The 24,050-nt window shown below is 32.0% G+C and overlaps 2 protein-coding genes across 5 annotated transcripts in view; one reads left to right on the forward strand and one right to left on the reverse strand.

Moving 5' to 3' along the window:
* Window positions 1-221: 221 nt before the first annotated feature.
* Ada3 (transcriptional adaptor 3) lies at window positions 222-5,286 on the reverse strand. Of its 2 annotated transcripts, none has more exons than XM_066301994.1 (8): window positions 4,854-5,286; window positions 4,199-4,365; window positions 3,931-4,146; window positions 3,711-3,880; window positions 3,536-3,651; window positions 3,363-3,472; window positions 3,135-3,299; window positions 222-3,080 (listed from the first exon to the last, which is right to left on the reverse strand). In XM_066301994.1, exons 1-8 carry the CDS (start codon window positions 5,047-5,049, stop codon window positions 2,898-2,900), a joined length of 1,323 nt encoding a protein of 440 aa, XP_066158091.1. In that variant the 5' UTR covers window positions 5,050-5,286; the 3' UTR covers window positions 222-2,897. The 2 variants fall into 2 exon arrangements, with proteins under 2 accessions (XP_066158091.1, XP_066158090.1); XM_066301993.1 differs by having other exon boundaries at window positions 3,363-3,475.
* A 93-nt stretch (window positions 5,287-5,379) lies between these two features.
* Window positions 5,380-24,050, forward strand: part of Pi3K21B (phosphatidylinositol 3-kinase regulatory subunit alpha) — a 60,515-nt gene continuing 41,844 nt past the window's right edge. Inside the window, exons 1-3 of one of the 3 annotated variants that reach the window (XM_066301982.1) lie at window positions 5,380-5,789; window positions 10,985-11,056; window positions 11,777-11,848. In XM_066301982.1, the coding sequence (XP_066158079.1) occupies window positions 5,600-5,789; window positions 10,985-11,056; window positions 11,777-11,848 (334 nt within the window). In that variant the 5' untranslated portion in view covers window positions 5,380-5,599. Of the gene's footprint in view, window positions 5,790-10,984; window positions 11,057-11,687; window positions 11,713-11,776; window positions 11,849-24,050 lie in introns of those variants that run through there. The other 2 variants (XM_066301983.1, XM_066301984.1) reach the window with 2 other exon arrangements.

Below are 24,050 nucleotides of genomic sequence, written 5' to 3' on the forward strand. Positions count from 1 at the left end.
TTAGAGTGGATAATTAGTACGCATTAAGTAAGAAGTGATTTTTTCGTTAACACTCTAATGGCTAAGAAAAAAAACAGTGAATTTAATGCCAGACAAGATTAAACCACTGTTGCAAGGTGTTCAGAAAAATACGTGATAGAAAGCCTTGTTTACTGCTTCTCTTGTGTTATTTCAGAGAATAACTCGCAGAACTCTTAAATGGAGGTACTAATAAAACAAAATTCAATTTTAATCAGCAAAAATATTTGCCTCAAAAAGATTTATTAATTTAAACACTATGTATATCTCTTTTTAACACTGAAACACATTTACATTACTATATTTATTATGTATAATGGTCCGTTCGCCACTAGCGCGTGGACGGGTGACAGCTTCTAAAATAAAACATATCAAGATAAAATTTTAGTCATCGACAAACATTAATTGTGAACGTATTTTAAAATTATTTTATAATATAGGATCTAATCCAAATAAATATGTTTTTTATGGTACATTCTCTATTGATGTCAGTATATAGTTATGTGCAAAATAATAGCACCAAGCAATCAAAAAAGTTTTATTTACTTAAAATTCGTAATACAGTTTGTTTTCAAATCGTGTTTTGTCTAGGTATTGAATGCACCTAAGACGAATAGTTTAAATACAAATTTAGGTTAGGTTTTAGTACGTTGAAGGGATTTCCCCGTGTTTTAAATTTTTACACCTACATACAGCTGCGCAAAATAATAGCACCACTGAAAGTCTTGTCGCATAAGTTTCGGATTATTTTTCTATTTTTGATTTCTTTTGTGATTATGTCTTTTTTTTGGGTAAGTATTTTGTGAAACGTTGAAAATAAATAGTTTAATTATGATTGTTAATCAGAAAAATATAGGTCGGGCAAAACATTGCACATCGGAGCAATAAACTTTAACTCGTAAACTTTTTAACGAAGGCAAAACTTATAAATTTATCAGAGATGTACTGGGATGCTCCAATAAAATGATTATCAATGCTAAAAAATGGTTCATAACAATGGAAACACTCTGATGTAAGTAAAAAATGTCAGAAAGAAATAACCGGAATATAGTACGCCTAACAAAAATCAATCCGTTTATTTCATCTACACAAATTAAGTAACAATTAAATATAAATATTAATACGTCTACTGTTCGACGACGTTTCATAAAACAAAATTTGAAAGAACGGCCTTCTACAGAAGCCCCTTTGTTTTTTAAGAAGCATGTTTCTAAAAGACTGCAATTTGCCAAATATTATTTAGAATGAACCCCTGCAAAATTGCACAATATTTTATGAACGGATGGGTCAAAAATTGAATTATTTGGCAGTTCTGGAAAGAGGAATATTGCAAGACATCCACCCAATACTAAATTTAAGCCAAAATATACGTTAAAGACCGTCAAACATGGAGGGTTTTCTGTTATGGTTTGGGGCTGTTTTTCCTACTATGGTATTGGGCCCATATTTCGCATTAAAGGTACCATGGATCAATTTGTTTATACAAATATTTTGGAAAAAGTTATCGCCAGACCTCAATCCTATTGAGAACCTGTGGAGTGACGTGAAAGGTCGGTTTTTGAAGCCAAGCCTGCCAACAGAAATCAGTTGTGGAAAAGTATTAAAAATTCTTGATACAAAATTCCAGTCAAAAAATGTCAAAAATTGGTAGACTCAATCAAGTATTAGTCAATAATAATTAATGTTAGTAGTTTTTTCTTGTAAATTAAGACTTTTTTTACATTGGTGCTATTATTTTGCACACCAAAATATTGTTGTTTTGATTTTTTGAGTTTATAAATAGAATAAATAACTTTTCCTCTATAATTTTACTTACAATAAATATTTTAATAGTGTTGATTCCTACTATGTATGTATTTAAAATTATTCAAATTACAATTAAATAAATTTTCGGGAATAAGTAAATTGAATTTGCTTGGTGCTACTATTTTGCACATAACTGTGTATATATATATGTATATCGATGACCAAAATATCATTTTGTATTTTAAAGCAACCGTCTACCTGCTTATAGTGGAACCTGTATATGGACAGTAATAAAACCTTTAAACATGAATAATTGCAAACCATTATTTTCTGTAGACCAAGTTTTCCCTATGTATTAAGTTATTTACCAACTTGGTTTGCATTGTTGTTGCCGAGAAACTAGGCCTACATAAACTACGTATAATGCTATTTTAAACTGCTTAGCAGAAAGATCTCTAGTCCTAATTTTTGACTGAAGATTCTTTATTAAGATACATTTTTATTAATTTAAGTTAAATTAGAGATTAAATTAAAACTTAAAGAAAAATTAAAATAAGGAAATTAGATACTTCATTTTATTGTACTTCTGCAAAAAACACAAACAATTTCGATTTCATACCGATAGCAGTTTTTTAATTCTGAGAAAATGCTTGACACACCTATAGTCTCGTGGAAACATGGAAAAATAACTTAGACACTACAGTAAATCAAAGTTTAAAAAGGGCACAAATATTAGGACTAAAGATCTTTTCTATAGATGTAATGTTACATAAATGATTCCGCTACCCTACTATGGGCTAAATGAAAATTACTCTAATTTCAATATGCTTCTAATCATAATATTTAGAAAATTCCTTGTCCAATATGATATCCACTGAGTAAAGATGAATCAAACAATATTACATTAATGAAAAATTAGCGGTGCGGGCAACTAGATTTTTTTTAAATATAATATATAGGTTCATTATGCAAGAACATAATCTTTGCACGACGTCAAATTGAAACCAAAACTTTTATACAAATAAAATAAAAATTTTAAGTTTCAATTCAATATAACCAGGTTCATTAAATGTACCGGCCCAGAAACATCTGGTGGTACAATTCACGGAACCCAATTATATTGAATTTAACCATCAGTAAAGCATTGACATATCCGTCATGCTATTAATTTCCCTGTTTAGAACGTGTTGTTGCCTAAGTAAGGCGTTTGCTTTTGATTCAAACTCTTTAATAGTTTTGTCAGGGATGCCTTTTCCATAATCTTTGCCTTCATCTTGCATTCTCGCTACTATTATACTATTATACAGGTCCAGCATCTGCAGTGCAAAAAAAAACTATTTCTTGTGTCTGAATGTAAAATAGCAACTTACCTCTTTATCAACTTTGTCCAAGTCATCCTTCAGTTGGTTGCAGTGTATATCATTCATGACATCTGTCCTCAGTTTCATTAATTCTTCCAGGTTGTACTCATTCACACTTATTAGTTCTTGTTGACATTTTTTAATTTCTGTTAATATTTCATCTTCAGGTACATTCTGCAAAAAATGAAAGCATACTAATTTAATAAACAGAACTATTTATATAATAAACAATCTCACTCTGTTAATATCATCATTAGTTAAAATTCCTTGCTTAACTAATTCATTCAATAATCTTTTATCTAAACAGGCTCCAACTTTGGAGCCAAATTGTTTCAGTTTCACAAAGTCTGCTGCAAAAAATAATGATAATAATTAAATATTATTAGAAAACAATTTGAAAAGAAATTTACGTTTGATTTTGTTATTCTTGCCTCCATTCTCTCCATTAGGATTTGAGGTCTTTAGAACTCTTTCTGTCAAAGACAGCAGCCTTTGAGTATAAGGTGAACCAAAAGAGTCGACCATTCTAAAAAATAAAAATAAAAAGAAACAAAAAAAAGATAATTTAGAAATTATGTAACTTACGATTGCAAACCATTCTTTTTGAAATCACTTGGTTTTTTTCCACCAGTCTTACTTAAACTTTGTTCATCATTAAGTATATCATCAGACCATGAACTTGAGTAGTGTTGTCCAAGGTCTGGAATATTTATCTCAATCTCTTTGGAAAATTCTTGTATAAGTGTATCCAAAAACTACAACAATTTATCCAGGACTATAATAGTAAAAAGGAGTAAAAACTTACTGCAACATCATCTTTGTTAACTGGTGCACAATATGGTTCAATTGAAGCCCAAAATTTATCAGAGTTGTCATTTCTAGGAAGGGTAATCTTAGGTATTTCTTTATAGGATTTTTCACTAAAGGACTTAAATGCATCGCGTTTTACTAGTCGCAGGCCACTTTTGGAATCTTTGAATTTCATAGACTTGTCATCAGGCCTTTTTCGTTTTAAAGATACCTAAATTTGAGGAAATGAGTACTTTAAAATAACTGAGATAAAATCTAGGCACTTTATCATGTCCTTTTTTGTCATGTGAATCTTTTTGCTCTCCATGTGAATATTCTCCCACAAAAAATTTTATCCTAAGAGCATTTGATGACAACAGCTTTTCAAGTTCTTGCTGCAGTTGGTCTAAATCATCCATTGCGACTCCTTCCTCAGCACTACGCAAGAGCACTAAAATTTAAAAAGGCATTTTTCTCAAAATTCTATTCCTGCTTACACATTATTTTAATTGGTTTTTCTATCACGATTTTTTAGGATTTTCTACATGCTATGGGACACCTTCGAGATGTGTCTTATTATGGAATAAAAATTTCAAACAAAAATCTTGTAAAATATTGAAAAAAGGACCAAAGTGACAGTAATTATACAGGGGGTTCCAGTTTTAGATTATATACTTTTATCTCTTAGTAAAGAATTTCATTTACCAGTAATGAAAGTTTATAAGTGTCTGAGCTTAAATAATTACTACTTTTTTTGAGAGAAAACAAATTACTACATTTTTTTGGTTTAAAGTACAAACAGTTTAATTTATGATATTGAAAATGGGAACTTCCTCTATGTCACTGAGTATACTTTATGGTATAAGGTACAAGAACTTGTTCTTTATCATATGCGGGTTGGTCTATAAGTTCTCTTTGTGTCACATCAAACACACTCACCTGAGGTATATTTGGGCAGTAAGGTGGCATTATCCACTTGTTTAACATATGGCAAGTGGGTGAAATCCTTAATATCTGCAATTTTGGGTTCTCCAGACTTTGAATGTGATGAAGATGAGGACAAAATTTCTTTCAACTTTCCATTATGTTTACTGCTTTTAGAGGAAGAAAACGACGAACGTTTCGAGCTAATCATTTTAGAAAATAAGTGTAGGGAAAAATATTTAGAAAATACAATTTAATACTATTTAAAAATAAAAACAAGTAATAAACATCCCTCGGCCTTGAAGTATGAAGTATCTTTCATTTTTAGAGTGCACACTGGAGCACAAAGAGTACTCCGCAAAGTACCAACCACCACTAACATCAGATGCTGCCAACATGTAACACGCTTAAACTTAAAATTTCTTGTTTCTCATGTGGAAGCCATGGGAACGTCTCACACAAGCATCGGTGATTGACGTCTGACTTCGTTGACTTATAAATTTTTTACCCCATACGCCATTATTATACTTTTTTATTTAGGTTTTGTAGCATTTACTTAAAAATTTGTTTAAAATTTAAATAAATGAACCATTGTAAAATGTGGGACACTGGGGCGCTAATAATTAACAAAAAAACAAACAATACAAACACAATCCACTGTCTTGGACATTTCTAACATTAGCATCTAATTATATCTAATGATGATATGGTGCTAGTTATGTAGGAAAGAGTGTATTTAAATCACTTATTTGTGAATTGAAATGGGTGACTATGCATATGTTTATATGGCTTTGCAGTCGTTTGAACCATTACCAAACAATGCAATATACTTGGGTTTCCAAAAAGGGGACACATTGGAAATTTCAGCCAGTACTCCTTATGGTCAGCTGAAAAATCCCAGCTTGCTGTATGCATATAATCGAAGAACAGGAATCACTGGATACGTTAGAGGTATGTATGCTTAATTTTTTCAGCTGCTCTTCCTTTAGATATTTAGAAATTTATATTTAAATAAGGAAAAAAGTGGGAGTCCTTATTTATTCAAAGAGACAATTCCTAGAAAAGGTCACTCTCTGGGTACTTATTACAGGAGACTGGGAACCCATCTACAACAAAATTATGGATTCTGTGTCTTAGATTCATTTAGACACTTTATAAACATGGCCTCTTTAGATTTTAGAAGTTTCAGACAATAATTAAATGGGTATTAAAAATGGTTTTCAATATGAAATTAATTATATATACAAGATAAACTACAAATGTCCTTTTTGACGTAAACTTCATTTTATTTCATTATCTTATATTTTATTCATATTTAGAATCCTCATTTCATTTTTAATTAGTAATCCATGAAACTTTTTTTTCTCATATCAATGGTTTTTGAGGAAGTTAAAAATATAATTACTTGTTGCATACTCACTTGCATTATAATGGAAAGGTATGGGAAACAAAGAAAATTCTTATGATATTGGATCTAATAACTATGGCAGTGACATAATAATTAAGCAGTTATGATGATTATTCAAAATGAAATTGTGGCAAAAAGTACACTTGTAATCCAGCATGTATACAGGGTTATTCACGCTATATGGCTCGGAATATTGTGGCCAAAATACGAGGTTTTCTAAAAATTTTTCTTTTGGGTTATATGGGGATCTATTATGGCTACTTTTTAAAATTATTTTCATATTATACAGGGTGTCCCAAAAGTGCTAAAAGTATCAAAGTTGTGTTTTTTTAAATGGAACCCCTTGTATATTGTTGCATTTTTGGATTCTCCGATCAAAATAAATGTGTGTTTTAATAAGGTTTACAATACCTAGCACTTACAGTTTTTGAAATAATTTAAATTTTGTAAAAATTTGGCCTAATTTTCATGTTTTAACCACTTAAGCAGTATTTAAGTTATGTAAGCGTAATTTACAGTGTAGTGTAATAATGGATCATACTTTATATCCCAATCATGAAAAACTTGCCAGCTTATACAGGGTGTGCAAAAATTAAAACTATTCAAATGAGGACTTTAAGTGGCTATAACTGGATTAATTTAAATGCAATGCCATATTTTTTAACTTACCAGGATATGTAGTTTTTAAATACCCATCGAATGGTACTAGGATGTTCATAGCTAAGTCTTCGCGTTTTTGCAGAATGCACTAAATAATGGCTCCTTGCGCCATTTGGCGTCTTTTAGTTCAAAGTTCTAAATCACATATCAAGTATAACATAAAACGGAAACAAAATATTTATTACAGATGTTCGAAATGTCGACCGTCCATTTCCAAACACTTACAAATTCTTTTTTCAAAACCACCGCTAATTCTGGACAACATTTGCGGAGTAACAGTTTCAAACGCGTCTCTTATACGTGTTTTCATATCCTGTGGAGTTGTTGGAGGCGTATTGTAGACAATTCCTTTTATGTATCCCCACAAAAAAAAATCTAGTGGAGTTAAGTCCGGGGATCTGGGGGGCCAATTTTGAAATCCGTTTCTTCCTATCCACCTGTTTTTAAAGTTGGCATTTAAAAATTGCCTAACCTCGCGATGATACCCACCAGTTTCACGCGACACTTCCTGTCTCGTGAAACTGGTGCAATAATCTCTCAAAAACGGCTGGCTTAGGATGTTTTCTTTCGGGAAATCTTTGAGCATAAACTCGAGAAGCCAATAAACAATTCTTATGACATTCTCCAAGAATAAAAATCATGTCAATACGCTCTTCTTTTGGATAAATCTTCATTTTGACTATTTGCACTCGTTATAACACACACGCCTTAATCGGTAAAAACTAAAATGATCTTGACATTAGAGAGGATTTTTAGAGTAATAGAGAGTTTATGGGATTCGGGGTAGCTTAAATACCCAATCAGGAGATCGGTACCCATTAACAGGGTCAATCCACAGTTGGTAACTTTTTAAATCCTTAAACCGTATCTTGAGACAAAGGCAAAAATTGAGAATTTACGGGGAATTGCAGCTGTAAAGATTTTGACCAAATATGGATGAATTTAGACCTTTGTCTTGATAAGGATAAAAGAGTGAAAGTTCCTTTATGCAGGGCAACCCTTACAGGAAGAAAATGGGTTCCCAACATATGGTCATCACGGACATGATCGGACGGATTGCATAGGCATAGGCGTAGCCTGAGGGTACATTACACACTCTAGAAAAAAAGTACCTTTGCAGACTAAACTAAAAAATAAACTAAATTAACTATCTGATATTATGAAATATCATAGGCAACTAGATACATTGGAACTTTGAACTAAAAGACGCCAAATAGCGCAAGGAGCCATTATTTAGTGCATTCTTCAAAAACGCGAAGACTTAGCTATGAACATCCTAGTACCATTCGATGGGTATTTAAAAACTACATATCCTGGTAAGTTAAAAAATATGGTATTGCATTTAAATTAATCCAGTTATAGCCACTTAAAGTCCTCATTTGAATAGTTTTAATTTTTGCACACCCTGTATAAGCTGGCAAGTTTTTCATGATTGGGATATAAAGTATGATCCATTATTACACTACACTGTAAATTACGCTTACATAACTTAAATACTGCTTAAGTGGTTAAAACATGAAAATTAGGCCAAATTTTTACAAAATTTAAATTATTTCAAAAACTGTAAGTGCTAGGTATTGTAAACCTTATTAAAACACACATTTATTTTGATCGGAGAATCCAAAAATGCAACAATATACAAGGGGTTCCATTTAAAAAAACACAACTTTGATACTTTTAGCACTTTTGGGACACCCTGTATAATATGAAAATAATTTTAAAAAGTAGTCATAATAGATCCCCATATAACCCAAAAGAAAAATTTTTAGAAAACCTCGTATTTTGGCCACAATGTTCCGAGCCGTATAGCGTGAATAACCCTGTATATAAATATATTTTAATTACAACTTCTTTCTTAACCATATTTTTTTATCAAAAACTTTTTTTAGCTTATATGGGAACGGTTAATATAGCATCTAAATAGTCAAATCAATAGTCTTATCACAGGGTCTTTCATGAGTGTTGATTAGTAATTAAGACATTGTAATAGAGCAATGGAACAGCAGACTATTTCAGATTAGGCTATCAATGCTTTTAAAGTTTCATTACATAAAATTTTATAATTGGTTTTGTATAAATTAATACGCTTGGGTATAATTTTTGGCAAAACACCTACATTCTCTATTTTCCTAATGAAGTTTTTTTAAAGCATAATTCATATAAGAAACTACTAGTTTTGGTGTGTGTAATTTAATTTTGGGATATCTTGTGTAGGGTAACTCATAATGAATAACACCACATGAAATAATGTTGGATTTGGGAGTTAGAATAATAGTAAAATCTCCACATATTTATTACTACTTACTGTTATACAGAGGTCAGGTTGTTTTTGAATTTACTCTTGGAAGTTGGCTACTCCCTTAGCAAATTGCTGAATTCCTCAGCTAATTTCATTAACATTATTTTACAGTTTAATACCAAAATTTTTATAATCATAATTCCATTTATGGACTATTTAATTTTAATTTAAGTTTATTTTCGTCAATTTAAAATCTCCGTAATGAATTTTTTTTTAAGTTATAGAACTATTTACCATTTTTATTTGCACTACACAGTCATATTTTGTAATTTTAATAAGCGGCAACTGTTCTGTTTTTATAACGTGTACACTATTGTTATAGATAATTTACTGCTATTTCAGAAACGAGTTCCTTATTGCTTTATTGTTTTTAAGTTCGACTTATTTCTCCCCATTTTCCTGTCATTAAATCCTAATTTCATTGTAAATTAATTTCAGTGCAACAGCCTGTGCATTTCATTTTTTGTTTGATTATAAATCATCGTATGAATTAGCAACAACATTACAAATGTTATCATCTAGAATTATTTGTCCCTGGTGCGCTCCAGGGGTATTTTTCATGCTTGGTAATTGTGTACAGACATTTACAAATTGGCTCAGATTTAGAGTATCCTTAAATATAATCGAGAGTTTATAATATACCGATTTATTCTTTACTAATTGTGTCAACAATGTGTTAAGCATTGTGGTTTTAAACATGTCAGGCCGGCAAATGCTACCTATTGTTGTTATTTATTGCTAACATAATTGGTTGGGTTTTCAGATCGGTGTTGCAGAAACGTTGTTTATTATTGTTTATACTGCATTGCTATTTGTTGTGTATCAGTAAAATAATTTTAGGTCTAAATTGGAGGGTCCTGATGGTTATTTGCTGTTAAATCGTTTGGTGTTTCGTTGATTTTTTTTAATTTGTCAATATGAGCTTGAGGGAAAACAGTAAAGTTTCGCAGTATACAGGGGAGAGCTATTTAAAACTAGCAGGTCTTTGGAATTCGGAAGATAACCTTTTTTAATTTTAGTACATAACGCAAAATGTTAGAAAACCCTTAATTTTTGAAACAGGGTGTCAAAGTTTTAAAAAATTTTTTTGTATAATTCAATGAAAATTTTATTCTACGTTACCTATTATGATCGATACCGTAAGTATGGTGGAAATAGTATTTTATAATTTGTCATGTATATAGGAATCCATGTCAGACGACTTTTTGAAGTTCTTAGATTCACTTTTACTTTCAATAATGGGTGATCATTTAAAAAAAAATTCGCAATAGGTTGTGAATCGTAAATATATGGTGTTGATAAAGCGATTTGCTATTTACTACTAAAGATGTGGCTAACTAATGAAATGTGAATTTATAAAAGACATGTTTATGATATTTCAATAGCTTGAGGTTTTTTTTAGTAGTATTATATAACAAGGGTGGATAGATTGGCCATATATCCCTATGTATAATCCACTCAAGATGTACTAGATGCAGAATTAATTCAAAAATAATAGGATCCGAGTAGAAAATATTTAAAACAAATCTCTATCTTTAACCATCTATATCTTAGAAACTAAAGGATGTCCAACATATATTTATGTAATTTACTTGACTTGAAAATAGGGTTCCCTGTTGAAGGTCAGAGTTTTACTTGTATAAACTAGCTCACTCTGTATAATTACTTTATAAATAAGGCAAAATTATTTTACAAACAAGACAAATTGGAAAAACTGTATGTTAATTGTTTTATTGTGCATAATATGGACGCCTAAATAATTCATTGTTCTGTTTTTAGTCGAACATGTAAAGCTATTGGGGCAAGAATTAAATGAGAAGATACATCATCCGTCAGAGATTGGAGTCCCAGGTAAATATTATTTCTAGTGATGTCAGAATAGAGATATTAATTAGTTAACCTGTGGTCGGTCTGTCTATTAATTTATCTGTACACGTGTTGCACTTTATCCCTAAAAAAGGAAAAAAAAACTGGTAATGGCTGATTAACTGTAGCATAACTGGCCATTGTTATAAGTATAGAAAATATATAGCATTATCGGTAATTATTGAGTAGGCCGATTCCTTTGTTTTGCTGATGGTTTGAAACCAATCTACAAATCATAACCCTTTCGATTTTTACATAGAACTTAACGTGCTGCATTGTTGGCGGACGTTTTCGATTTCTGTTTGATAGTACTAATTAAAGAAAAACGTAGCAAAATTGAATATTAAACATTCCAAACAGCTACATACTCTAGTCGTTCATTATAAAGTTTGCGGTTTCATATTTTAATGCTCATTTGAATAATACTTACATTTTTATTTTAATTTATGTCCGATTCCCCCACGCTTGGAAATTAATAGTGGTAGTTAATAGATATTTACACTTCTAATAGTAAAGCAATTATATGAGGTAATAAGAGAAGTGTAAGTGTATGGTAACAATTTTTGTTTGGTAATCAGTGGCACATTTCTTTTTCTATTCGCTTTATTAATCAAACAGTGCGGGACAAAAAATGGCGCAAGGTATTGTGCCGTTTTTAATTAGGCAAAGTTGCTTTTGTAATAGTCAAATCAATTATCATTCCAGAGTTGGAGAACAGGCTACCTGGCCACAAATTGGAAGGCATCTACGTGCTAACACCAATACTGTGCAAACATTGTAAGTATATTTCTTTGACAGTTTAAGTGTACGCATAGTTATGAAATTTCAATCTTCTATATGGCATTTTGTCGTGATAGGTTTCAGTCATGTTGCCGTCTTTATATCTAAAAGAATTTTTGTGATATTTTTTTGCACTAAAACTTGTTGTGAACCATAAAAATAACAAAGAAAGAGAATGAATTCGGTAAATTTTTAATATTTAAAGAGGTTCTTATAATTTTATTAAGAAATTTGCGACCCAACTTAATTTTTGAACTGATAGAGATAAGTTTCAGTTAGTTTAGCTAGCGAGGAGAAAATTATGTATGTCTACATGGCGCTTTAATGGACGATGGTAATTTAAGATAATAAATATTGATACTTTGGATGACCTTGAAAACTAACAAAATTACAAATGTATTGTAGAGGGGACACTTGATGTCAAGTAGGATAAGACAAAAGGGTCCCACAGAAGATTTCTCTTGTATATAAGTAATTAAATTGTTGACCAAATGCTGTTCTTTAAGTTTTCCAATTTCATCACTTAGTTCAAGTCAGCATTTGAGAAATAAAATATTAGGGGTACAAATAAGTTTCCGCCGTTTAACAAAGCATGGTCCCACCAGAAGGTTATGCTGAAATTGCTAGATGTAAATCTTACTATCGCAAGTTTGATCAACTAGTAACAACATAACCTAGAAGTATTAGTGGTTTCGTATCAGCATCACATTTTTTTTTCTTGCAAAAATGTCAAGTTTTGTGCCGAATAAGCGTCATTTGCGGGAACTTTTGATTTACTTCTTTAATTTGAAGAAATCTGCAGCTGAGGCGCATCGATTGCTTGTAGAAGCATATGGTGAGGCTGCTTTGAGTGAGAGAAGTTGTCGTGAGTGGTTTCACAAGTTTAAAAACGGTGAGTTTAACGTGGAAGACAAAGGACGCAGTGGAAGGCCGAAAACGTACGAAGATACGGAATTGGAAGTGTTATTGGAGGAAGATTCGTCTCAAACACAAAAAGAACTTGCACTTACATTAGAAGTGACGCAACAAGCAATTTCACATCGTTTAAAAATGTTGGGAATGATTCAAAAACAAGGGAATTGGGTTCCTTATGAACTGAAACCCAGAGACGTCGAACGCCGATTTTGCATGAGTGAAATGCTGCTTGCCAGGCATAAAACAAAGGGTTTTTTGCATCGTGTAGTCACTGGGGATGAAAAATGGATCCATTATGATAACCCAAAGAAGAAGAAATCATGGGGTCCACCTGGCCATGTTTCAACATCAGTAGCCAAATCAAATATTCATGGAAAAAAACTCATGTTGTGTATTTGGTGGGATCAACTTGGTGTTGTATATTATGAGTTACTCAAATCGAACGAAACTATTACTGGAACTCTCTACCGAACACAATTAATGAGATTGAGCCGAGCACTCAAGGAAAAACGCGCTCATTACTACTCTAGACATGACAAGATTATTCTCCTACATGATAATGCTCGTCCGCATGTTGCGGCACCGGTTAAAACCTATTTGGAAACACTTAATTGGGAAGTCCTACCCCACCCGCCATATTCACCAGACCTTGCCCCATCCGACTACCACTTGTTTCGATCAATGGCACACGGTCTGTCTGAGCAGCGCTTTACATCATATGAAGATACCAAAAATTGGGTCGATTCATGGATAGCTTCAAAAGATGAAGAGTTTTTTCGCCGTGGTATCCGAATGCTGCCAGAAAGATGGGAAAAAGTAGTGGCCGTTGATGGGCAATACTTTGAATAAAACGTAATATCCCGTTCTTTCACAATTAATTCCAATTTTTTTATAGAAAACGGCGGAAACTTATTTGTACCCCTAATATTAGGTTCTCAATTTCGAGTAGAATGAGTCGTATCTCATGACGACAACTTACATTAGCTATGATGTCAGAGCAGAGTAAATGAATGAAGAAATGGCCTCCTGAAAATAGAACTTGGCCTGTTCTAGTAATTTGCGTGACTTATCGCCGAACTGAGAATATCAAAACCTATTGCAGAGATTTAGTCGTGGCTCATAGATTTGTTGCATTCTTAAAAATGTATGTATATTTTTGCCCAAGTTATGAATAATTGTATTATTATTAATCCTTTGACTTACTACATTACTGTTGTTATATACCAGTTTTTTAATTTCATACTTTGAGATGAAAATTTGCCTATTAACAAACATTGAAAGCAAAATGTTAACTTAAAAATTTTCTTGATAAAACTGTAAAGATTTGTTTTTGAACTCCTGCCTACGTCTGTCTTTTTATCTTGCATATATCATCTGTGATAGCTCATAATAAATTACTTTCTTCTTACTATTATTGTATCTTAAGCGAATTTGATCGTTAATTTTAGAACTAAAGAACCATCTTCATCCGCTTTAACCCAATTCATATAAGGTTTGCCACAGAGTATCAATATTGTAATTTGCTCGTTAGCAAGATACATTTGTAGGTATTTAAGTATTTACTATTTTTCAATGATATTGTGATTTATGCATGCCCGAAGGCACATTATTACGTGTGACTTTGTGGAGTGACATTGTTAAGTCCCCGACTAATTCGAGTCACTTTACAAAGTTTATACAGTGTGTTTACTATGTGCGAGAAAAGCGGAACGGATTTATTGCTTAAAAAAATACAAAAAGTTAATACAAACATTCGTACGTAAACGCTTTGTTTCAGAATTATCGGTTGTTAAAAAAATTCTGCATAACTTCAAAAGTTTTTGGGATATTTAGTTCAAATTTGAGATGAGAGTTCATTTGATGTTTAATATCTACCACAGCTATTTATTGATTTTGTCAATTAACGAAGTTAAAAGTCGAAACGCGAGTCTGCCCAGGGTTCTCTTCCCTTTTGACTTTAGCTATGTTCATATTTTTTTTTGGATATGCCATCAACGCTTTGTTACGTGTCCAATCTTGCACCCATCATTTCCTTGTTCACTATAAGTCTATATGTGCCGCAATTGATATCTGAATTTTTTTCCCACTGTTTAAGAAATATCCCGTACTTAAATTTTACAGGCAAGAAAATATTCAACAAGGGTGGGGCCAATATACATGATTATTAAAAAAAAGAGAGGTAGCAGTAAACGATTGTAAACATGAGAGTTCACGATTTCTAAAAAAAATAATTATAAGGTTTACAAATTTTAATTCTTATTAGTGCATTCATTAAATAAAATTTTATGCTTTATAAAAAGTATAGTTAGGCAAGTATAAACGTCATATTAAGGAAAAGATAAATAAGTTTGTTTTGTTATCTATTCTCTAAGGATTGTTTTTTACATCTGAACCACAAAATAGTAAACTTTTCTCTCTATCTAAGGTATGTTTCTTGTTTTTTGATAGTAGAGTGTTAACAACGTTTGTTATGTATCTACAAATTTTTACAAAGCAAAACGTCAAGCAAACATTTCTTAAGGTAGGTTCAACATATTTAACAGTAAACATTTTTTTATTTCATTGCCTTAAAGTCTTATAATAAGCTCAAGGCTTACCCAGGTTTTGAAGATTAGATTTAGGGTTCAAGATTAGTAAAAGTATGGCGGATTTGGGCATGTCACATAAGCCAGAAGTAACTCGACATATTATCCATCTGTTAACGCACAGTTGTATAAAAACATTTAGTATAATTGTGGTTTTGATGCTTCTAACCATTGTCAAAGATGTTAATCGACGTTGATTAGAAAGCTAAAGTTCCAAAGTAGTTAAGATCCAACTGGTTAAAAATAAATATCTGCCCTATTTAAACAGATTAACTCATTTAATACCTGATGTTAAGTTTTTGCGCTTAATGATGATGGATTTGATGGGGTTTTATGATTAACGTTCTGAGCCTTCGCTAGTTTATGCGAGTCCTTATCTGAAATCGCTCGAGCCAATTTTCCATTAAAAATGTTATTTCGCCACGGACTTGGAAATACATTAAAACTGCGCAAGATCATTTATGATAGTTGCATAAATTTTTATAATTTACCTCGGTATTTTAGACATTCTAGGAAACCGTCAACCTGTTCCTAGAATAAAGCAAACTTATGAAATATCGCTCGGTTAAACGAAATATCATTTTACCAGTGTTACAGTTCATTAATTAGGATGTTTAATTTTTTTAATATGATAAGATTAGGTACCAGCAATAAAGATTAGGTTTCATGGCGTGTATCTCTATAGTAGTTTATTGTATTTTTTTTACAAGCAGCTGTCAGGACAAGGAACAAACTGTACCATTAAGGCAAAATAAAATACACTGTGTGTTAAGTGTTTAGGTCTTTTTGCGTTTTTGATTGGCATTAAGCTTTTGTTAGCGATTAAACCGCATTTTTGTTTGTTGTTTGTATCTGGTTTCTTTCTGTTGGGTATGCTTGGTGGCCTGTTAAAAAATTAGTTCACACCCCAAGAAGGGTTATTAAAACTTGAACCTAAACAGAACCTTTAATCTAGTCTTGACTTTTATGCGGTGTTAAAATGCTTTTATAAACCATGTATGTATCGTTCTAAGTTTCCTGACATTTCTGGCAACGCTTTAATTTATTTTTGTTGATAATCTTCTGGTTCAGTGTAGTTCGATGATGCTGGTAATAGCTTCTGCAATTTCTGTATAACGGATACATGCGACCAAATTATGCTTAAATATGTTCATTAAGATATTCAGGTTGGATAGGCCATCTTTCGAGCCAGCTAATATCCATTTTCTGGTATTGATCTAGTATACATTATGTGAATTGCGTAGCGGTAAAATCAATATTAGCTTCTGTCACACAATTCCAGATGGCGGTTGCCAAAACTATGTAGTTAACATATTTGCATTGTGTTATCGCAGCTGTGAGTGTAATTTGAGGTAGATACCTTCGTTCTACCATAATTTTTAACCTACATTCCTTATCAATTATTTCTATGTATGTCCAGATTCAACTGACAACCTAATCAAGTGATACATGGTCATTAAGGTCGCAAATCTAAATCACCAGAAAAAAATAACTATTAGCCGTTAAGGGTCGAACTTCACTAATTGGATAGACTTATAACCAATGGCTTACGTCATCCTTACTTTGTTAAGTTTCGTGATAGGCACATACTGTGCGTTCGATAGTGAATGTATGACATAGATTTACTAATTCAATATAAAAATTTAAAAAGTATCTAATCTAGGTTCAGGGGCCGATATGTTGCGTTGGGAGCGGTAGCAATCAATTTATGTTCGGTTCTGAAATGCGGAGAGTCATCATTAAAATTCAACTAATTTTCTAATTCGGAAAGTGTTATTGGAAGCTAATGTGTATTATATTCTAACGTCAACGCAATAACCCAGGCTAGCTTCAGCCTTTGAGAGCTGGGTTATATCTACCTGTTGCACCATTGTGTTCTTATAACGTCGAACGAGTGGGAAATTGTCTAGGTTTGGCAAATTCTTGCCTATTCATCGGCACCAATTTTTTTAAGTAAAATATTATGATGGAGGAATTGCGCAGAAAAAGTGAATTAAATAATAGAAAATGTGTTTACGGTAAGTGTTTATTGCTGCGTTAATTTGCGGTAATTAGAAATTGTGGAGAAGTAATTTCTTAAATTTGGTACGTAGCAATAGTAAGTCTTCTGCAAGTACATCATTACTAGTCCTAATGCATAGTTGACAATTCCAATTGAAACTAATGGCAACTTGGAAACTTCAAATGAAACATCTGATAAATTTAGGCAAGTCATATCGAATTTAGAAATCGTTTTCATCACATCAGTACTGTTTAAATGTTCAAAATTTGACATGTATAAAAATGTTTGACAAATGTAACGTTTCTCATTTATCAAAAATACATGTGTTTTTCATAGTAATACATATTAAAGCCGTGGTCAGAAAGTTGAGGTGAGAACTGAAAACCCTTTTGGGCGTAACTCAAACTGCTGGAAGGGTATGAATCTGAAAAGCGCCATATTTCATTTGCTCCATAATACATATCTAAAAATCGCTTCACAATAGGAATATGGTATGAACAAAATATACTCAGAACTCCGACGAACGATTCTAAAAAAAAGGAATTCCTATGTTGGCAACAATTTCTTTTGTTGTGGCCATGAAACACAACCCTTGAGGTAGCCGTTGTTTGGGTTAATAGAACTTTTAATAGGGTACCCACCCTAAATCGTCTTATATAACAAACATTAACAGTATTAAAAATTTATAACTCGTTTAATTAAAGCTGTGTTAGGATAACTTTATTATTAATTTGTGCTTCGATTTACACAGTGCGAACGCAAATAGTTGATTTTTTCTGGCTGACATATGACAATGAGTTGGAAAACGAAATGATTTTTATCAGAGTTGTTATCGTTTGACCTTCTTTCTGTCAGCTGAAATAACTGTCTCCGCAATTAAGAATAAATAGAATTATATCAGGTTAAGATGGGTTATGAACTTATGTCTAATTTTTTACACTGCTACCTTTAACTACATGTTAACTGAATTTATTGCATCCTGCAGAACCCAAACAATGAATTTAATTATAATTTGCTAGGTCGTGCAAAGTAGATGCACTACATGTCACAGTTTGTTGCATTTGCTTAACCAGGATGCGAATGTACCTTTCTACTGGCCTAATTATTTTCGCTGTTGGCAACTGAGTTTGTGTCACTGGCGCCTGGTGGAAAAATACTGACTAGTTTTTTTTTTTTTTTTTTTTGTTAGACAAAACACATTTACTGTCGCTCTCTTGAAAGTTGGAAACAATCTTATGTTTTTGTTTGTGTCACAGTTCGTCCTATAGCTTAATGGTCCTAAATCACAGTGCTAGGTATTTTATGTTGCAAATAAGTTCCCTGCTAAGAGCTACTGGAGGAAAACTTTCTATTTAATTGCGAAGTTGATGCAATTTTTGTTTTGGTCACACTGGAAGATGTAGCTGATTGTCTTGTGTGTCAAAAAATGATCACATACAATCGATACCTTTAATTATTTTTAAAATAGTTTTTTTTTTGTTTTGGAGGGTGGTTTAAACAAGAATGCATAAATTTTTATGGCATTTCGCATATTTTCAAATTTTCCTCATTTTTGAGTTTAAACACTAGACGTTATTCTAGTATGAAACACACGAAAATTTCTTTCCAATGAGGTATTGCAGTTCAACATTTGGACTCAAAGTTCTAATAAGGTTCGATTCATTCATTCGAAAAAAGACCTCAAGCAGGAGTTACAATCAGAGACATGTCTTGGATAAATTCATTTGTCAATCTATTGTTAATGTCAGATGTTTCTGTCAGATACTCCTTTACTAATCGGCGATCATGACGAATAGCGAATGTGACTCAATTTTTGATTTTGAAAAGTAGGTCTTTTTCCAGAGTTCAGATCGCACAACATGCGGTTTTAGAAAAATTAAAGTGATGTCAGTATTTTGAAACCGACCTAATTTATCAATGACAAAATTATGGCCGTCATTGCTTTTCGACAGCCTGAAATAAAGATTTTTGTTTGTGTCTTAGAGTTCTTAGATATTCCTACACCCTGTCGTACACTTCCTGGGTAATGTGTTCGTCATAAAGGTCACACCATGAAAATTGTTTTACAAACACTTTGCCACGTGTTGTAGCCGGTACTTTGTTATCATCTCGTGTGCATCAAATCAATCAAATGCGGTAATTGAAACATATTCTCAAATGTAGTAATTCAATACCATAAAGCCTCCACTGCTTCCGCTCATGAATTATGTGCTTGTGTGCAAGCCTATGTTGACCCTCTTTAATCCCTACAGGGTTACGTAAACACCATTTAATCATAGTACTTTACTAATTTCTCACCTGAATATAGAGTTCAACATTTATTATGCTGAACAGTAATTTTAGTGGACATAATCAGAATTTCCTACTTCTCCATCCTTAGAAAATATATAGGATGGTTAAGTTAGGGAGGTGGGTTCAAAGCAATGTTTAGTGGTGCTTAACTTTAATTATATGTGTAGGTACGTACAAGGTAATGGGATTTAGATGGTTTTGACTGGAAAACACTAGTTCTCGACTAAATAAAGAAAAAAATAACTAATATGTTGTGAGCTCAGATTTTCCGAAAAGTTTAATGGTGGAATCCGCATCTTAGTATCAATTACCGTTTCGGAGCTACAGGGTGTTGTTTGAAAACTTAAATTTTTTAGTATCTTTCTAGCACACTACTTCTTATGGGACAAATACTTTTTCAATTAATGTTTTAAAAACTGCTAGAGTTAAATATATCGAACCATTAATATATAAGGTATCCCATTTTGAAAAGTTATAATTTTTATCAATAACTAGGAAAATGCTGTTTTTTGTAAAAATAAAACAAATATTCCTGAAATCAAGGTACAAACATTATTGGAAGATGTTGAAATTGAAAATTTAAATTTTTGAACAGAAAAACATTAAAAAATTTCACGTTTTTTGAAAACATTCAGTATTTCTAAAATGGTAGTTTTCGTCATTAAACATTTCTCAAACATTTCTGAGTTCATAACATTAACTATTTCTTCTCTATCTAGATAGGAAATTATGTTTCTTGTCAAAACGGTTCGAACTTGACCTCTGTTTATTTTTCTCTGTGGTCACGAAAATGGGGAAATTAATTTAGATTTAGAGTAATTAGAAATGTTGGTATGAAATTAAGGTTGTAAAGGTCGTGTAAACTTTAGATGTTTCTACCAGGATGGTGGCAGGGCAGAGTAATGTAATTAATCCTTATTCGCTTTAGGCAGTCCTCTGTCCGCAGAAACCACTGTATAGACCCTTACCCAGGAAATCACATTAGGCCCTTACCAAAGACTTTCTTCCAGCCTTACTGAGTGGCCTGTGGGCGGGTGTGTTACTCACCCATTTTACAATAATATGTTTGTGGACATTTTCAGTCCAATTAAATTAGTGGATTTTAGTTGGTTTGAATTAAATATTAGTTTTACACGTAGTATTATTAACTTGGCCAGTGCTTGGTAAATTTTCATAACTAATCCATTCATTTACCGTATTTGGAGCGGGTACTCCCTAATATATTACGCATACTTAATATTCAGGTGTTACCGTGGTTTTGTTGCCTAATTAATATTACATAAGTATGCCGCACCGAGAGCTGTATTTTTTTTCCTTTTTTTCTCTCGTATAGTTTAAATGTTCCTTTGAGGTGGGTATGAGATAACCTTGAATTTACGAGAGTTGACGACAACAATAGATGCATAAATTAGTTAATAATCACATACAGGATAAAAATCTCCATAGGGCTTAAAAAACTGTTGAAGACCGGTAGTCGGCCCGTTCTTGTCTCTGGTTCTTTTAACGACCCATAAACTGACACCTACCCATTAAATTTATCAATTCTACAGATAAACGTCAACGTTTACGAGGTGCCCAGTACCCTTGACTGTGGGTCATTACAGGTTTTACAGCATTAAGCTCATTTTAAAATAGATATGGGAGGTGCAGTCGATCGTTTCATCGCTCGTTGAGAAAGTCGTAAAAGTTGACGAGTTAATGACAGCTAAATATTACCATTAAAATTGATACTTTATGTGACAATGATGAAGGCTATGTTCAATGCCATATACATGGCGAGATTCACACAATTTATTACTTGTCGTAATTCATTACCGATGCTTTCATATTTGTTTATTTAAATTAACATTGTCGCCACTAATTAAATCTTACATAAAAAGAAGTAGGTATTATAGAATGTTTAGCTTCAAACCAAGGATCATTCCAATAGAGTTTGTTTGATGGAAAGGATGGTATTATTTTAGTAAAGTAAATTGTAAAATGAAAAATATATACTTAAATACTTAAGTCAAATGTATTCAAACATGTAGATTTAGCGACTTTCAACATTTCTTTATACAGAACGTCTCCAATTCAACTTTTAATAAATTTAGAGAATCTGGAATCGTAATATAGCGATACTAGTTGATTGAATTTAAGAAAGATACAATTTTACCATGTTGTAATCAAATTGAATTTGGGACAGTCGGTACAAGTATTTTTAAGTCAAATCTTCAATTTCAGAGTTTTACTAAAATAATACCGTTTTTTATACGATGCATTGAAATGGTTTTTATTTTTCTTTTTTCGAAACTGATGCGTCGTGCAAGAGCGTCTCAACCGTTTTTTTTTCCTTTCAAGGCCAAAGAAGAGGTCGGAAATAATTTGTCAATTCGAAACGGTTATGGCTACTTTTCCATACTGCTAGCAGTTTGATTATGAGCTATATTACCGTACTGCTTTCATTTTTTTTCTGTCGCGGACTAGGGTATACAATTTAAATGGCATATATGAGAAAATGCAGTCCAGAAATAATTGTAACATAACACTGCCAACCTTACTTTTTGCAATTTTAAAATTACAAAATCCTTCAAATTTAGTTTAAGATTTTACTATAATTGTTCTATGTCTCTAGAAAAATATAACATATATGTTTTATAAATCCATTGTTGCACACATCCAATCTATGCAAACTTAGATTCGTACGCCAATATGCTGTATTCTGGAACATTTATCGTAATGTGCTGTTCGTATTATTTTGAGAGGAAACAGTGGCGTACCACTTTATTTTTAATTGTTCAGATTGCTTGATTAAAAATTTGATTTTTATTTCTGAACATGAACTTCCTTACGCTATCAGCTAAAAAGTAGCAACTACATTGACAATCGTATGGATATTACAGTTTCATTTATTAAGTCAATTATTATGACATTACTGTTCTGTCCACGTGCTAAGCTTCTCAATCAATTAATTAAAATGTGTCTCAAAATAATTAGCACATACCAAAAATAGATGTACGACGCTGACCTTTGCTACTACATTTCATTTCTATTTGTCAAACAATTAAGCGTGTAATAAAATGTCTGAAATAACTGGTTTTATCAATACCCACACCCAGCATTCTGCGGCAGTTTAACTGAAAATTATTAGACTATTTGTTTAACAAATTTCTCCCAAACTGACATCACAATGAGAATCTTTTATTAAATATGGATATTATTATGTTTAAATCATGTCATGAGTGTTATATGATACGAAATACTACGTCAAGAATGTCAGCCCTTCAGACCTTGATATAAGGATCATTTCTTATTATCGAGACCTTTGCACGACATGAATTTTTTTACTTGAGATATGTCCTTTTTTTTATAAAAGCATCGATAAGGAAAATATATGCTTCGTTCTCACAATTTAAGGTGTGTCACACGGAAAGGGATATTTCTACCTCTTTTGATAATTCTGTTTTACATTTTTCGTAAAAATAGAACTCATATTTTTTCAAGCTACAACGCCCATCAAAGCATTTTAACGTTCAACTCGGTTTTATAACATTTTTGAATTCATGTGCCTAACTGAGCATAAAATTACTGAATGTTTTCTGCATTTCATCAATCGCTTCATTTATTTTACTTTAGAAGCATTCCCTGTAGTTTATTTAGAGTAAATAGCTGGCAAGTTTTGCTTAAATGCCTCCCACCCTACTACTTCTAATTTGAATATATCTTCTGTACGCCCTTGGGTTCTTTAGGCAATGATCTTAACAAGCAATACCAGGAAATGTTACCACGTTTGGTTCATTAATCAGAGTCGGATTATTAAGTACTCTATTTTTTGGTGCTTGATTATCCTCCGCTTTTGAGAGATTCTCTTACCTTAGTTTCCTTGATTTTAAGAAAATCTTGGGTAGCGTTAGAATTTAATCTTCAAAAATTAAAAAGATTTAGAGGCATTTAGAATTTACTAATAATGACATACAACTAAATATATTGTCAGAGAAATATTTTGTTATAATTTTTTTTTATGTATACAACTATTTGTGGTATTAAAGTGTTGCTGAAAATAAATTCATTAAATATGAAGTACAGACCAACATAGCTACTATAGCCTCTATTCTACTCATCTTTATATTTCTGGTTACAGTGATAGTAACTATTAGGATACAGCTCAGTAGCTTTGCATGAAATAAGTCTAGTGACTATGCAAATTTGTTGAACTAAAAACGTCGAAATAAGAAAAGTGTATATTAAAGTGTAACAAGGGTGACGAAATGTCATATGTACGCTGGGAACAAATTCACTGTCTATTCAGTATCGACTGACCGCGGAGAATATTTATCATATAACGTACTACATAAATAGTATATATAAGTAAATATCAGGTAAATAGTACAGTAAGTAGAGACTTGAAAGTAAATAAGGAAATTTG

Source organism: Euwallacea fornicatus, chromosome 3 (genome assembly GCF_040115645.1).
Source record: "Euwallacea fornicatus isolate EFF26 chromosome 3, ASM4011564v1, whole genome shotgun sequence".
Taxonomy (NCBI): Eukaryota; Metazoa; Arthropoda; class Insecta; order Coleoptera; family Curculionidae; genus Euwallacea; species Euwallacea fornicatus.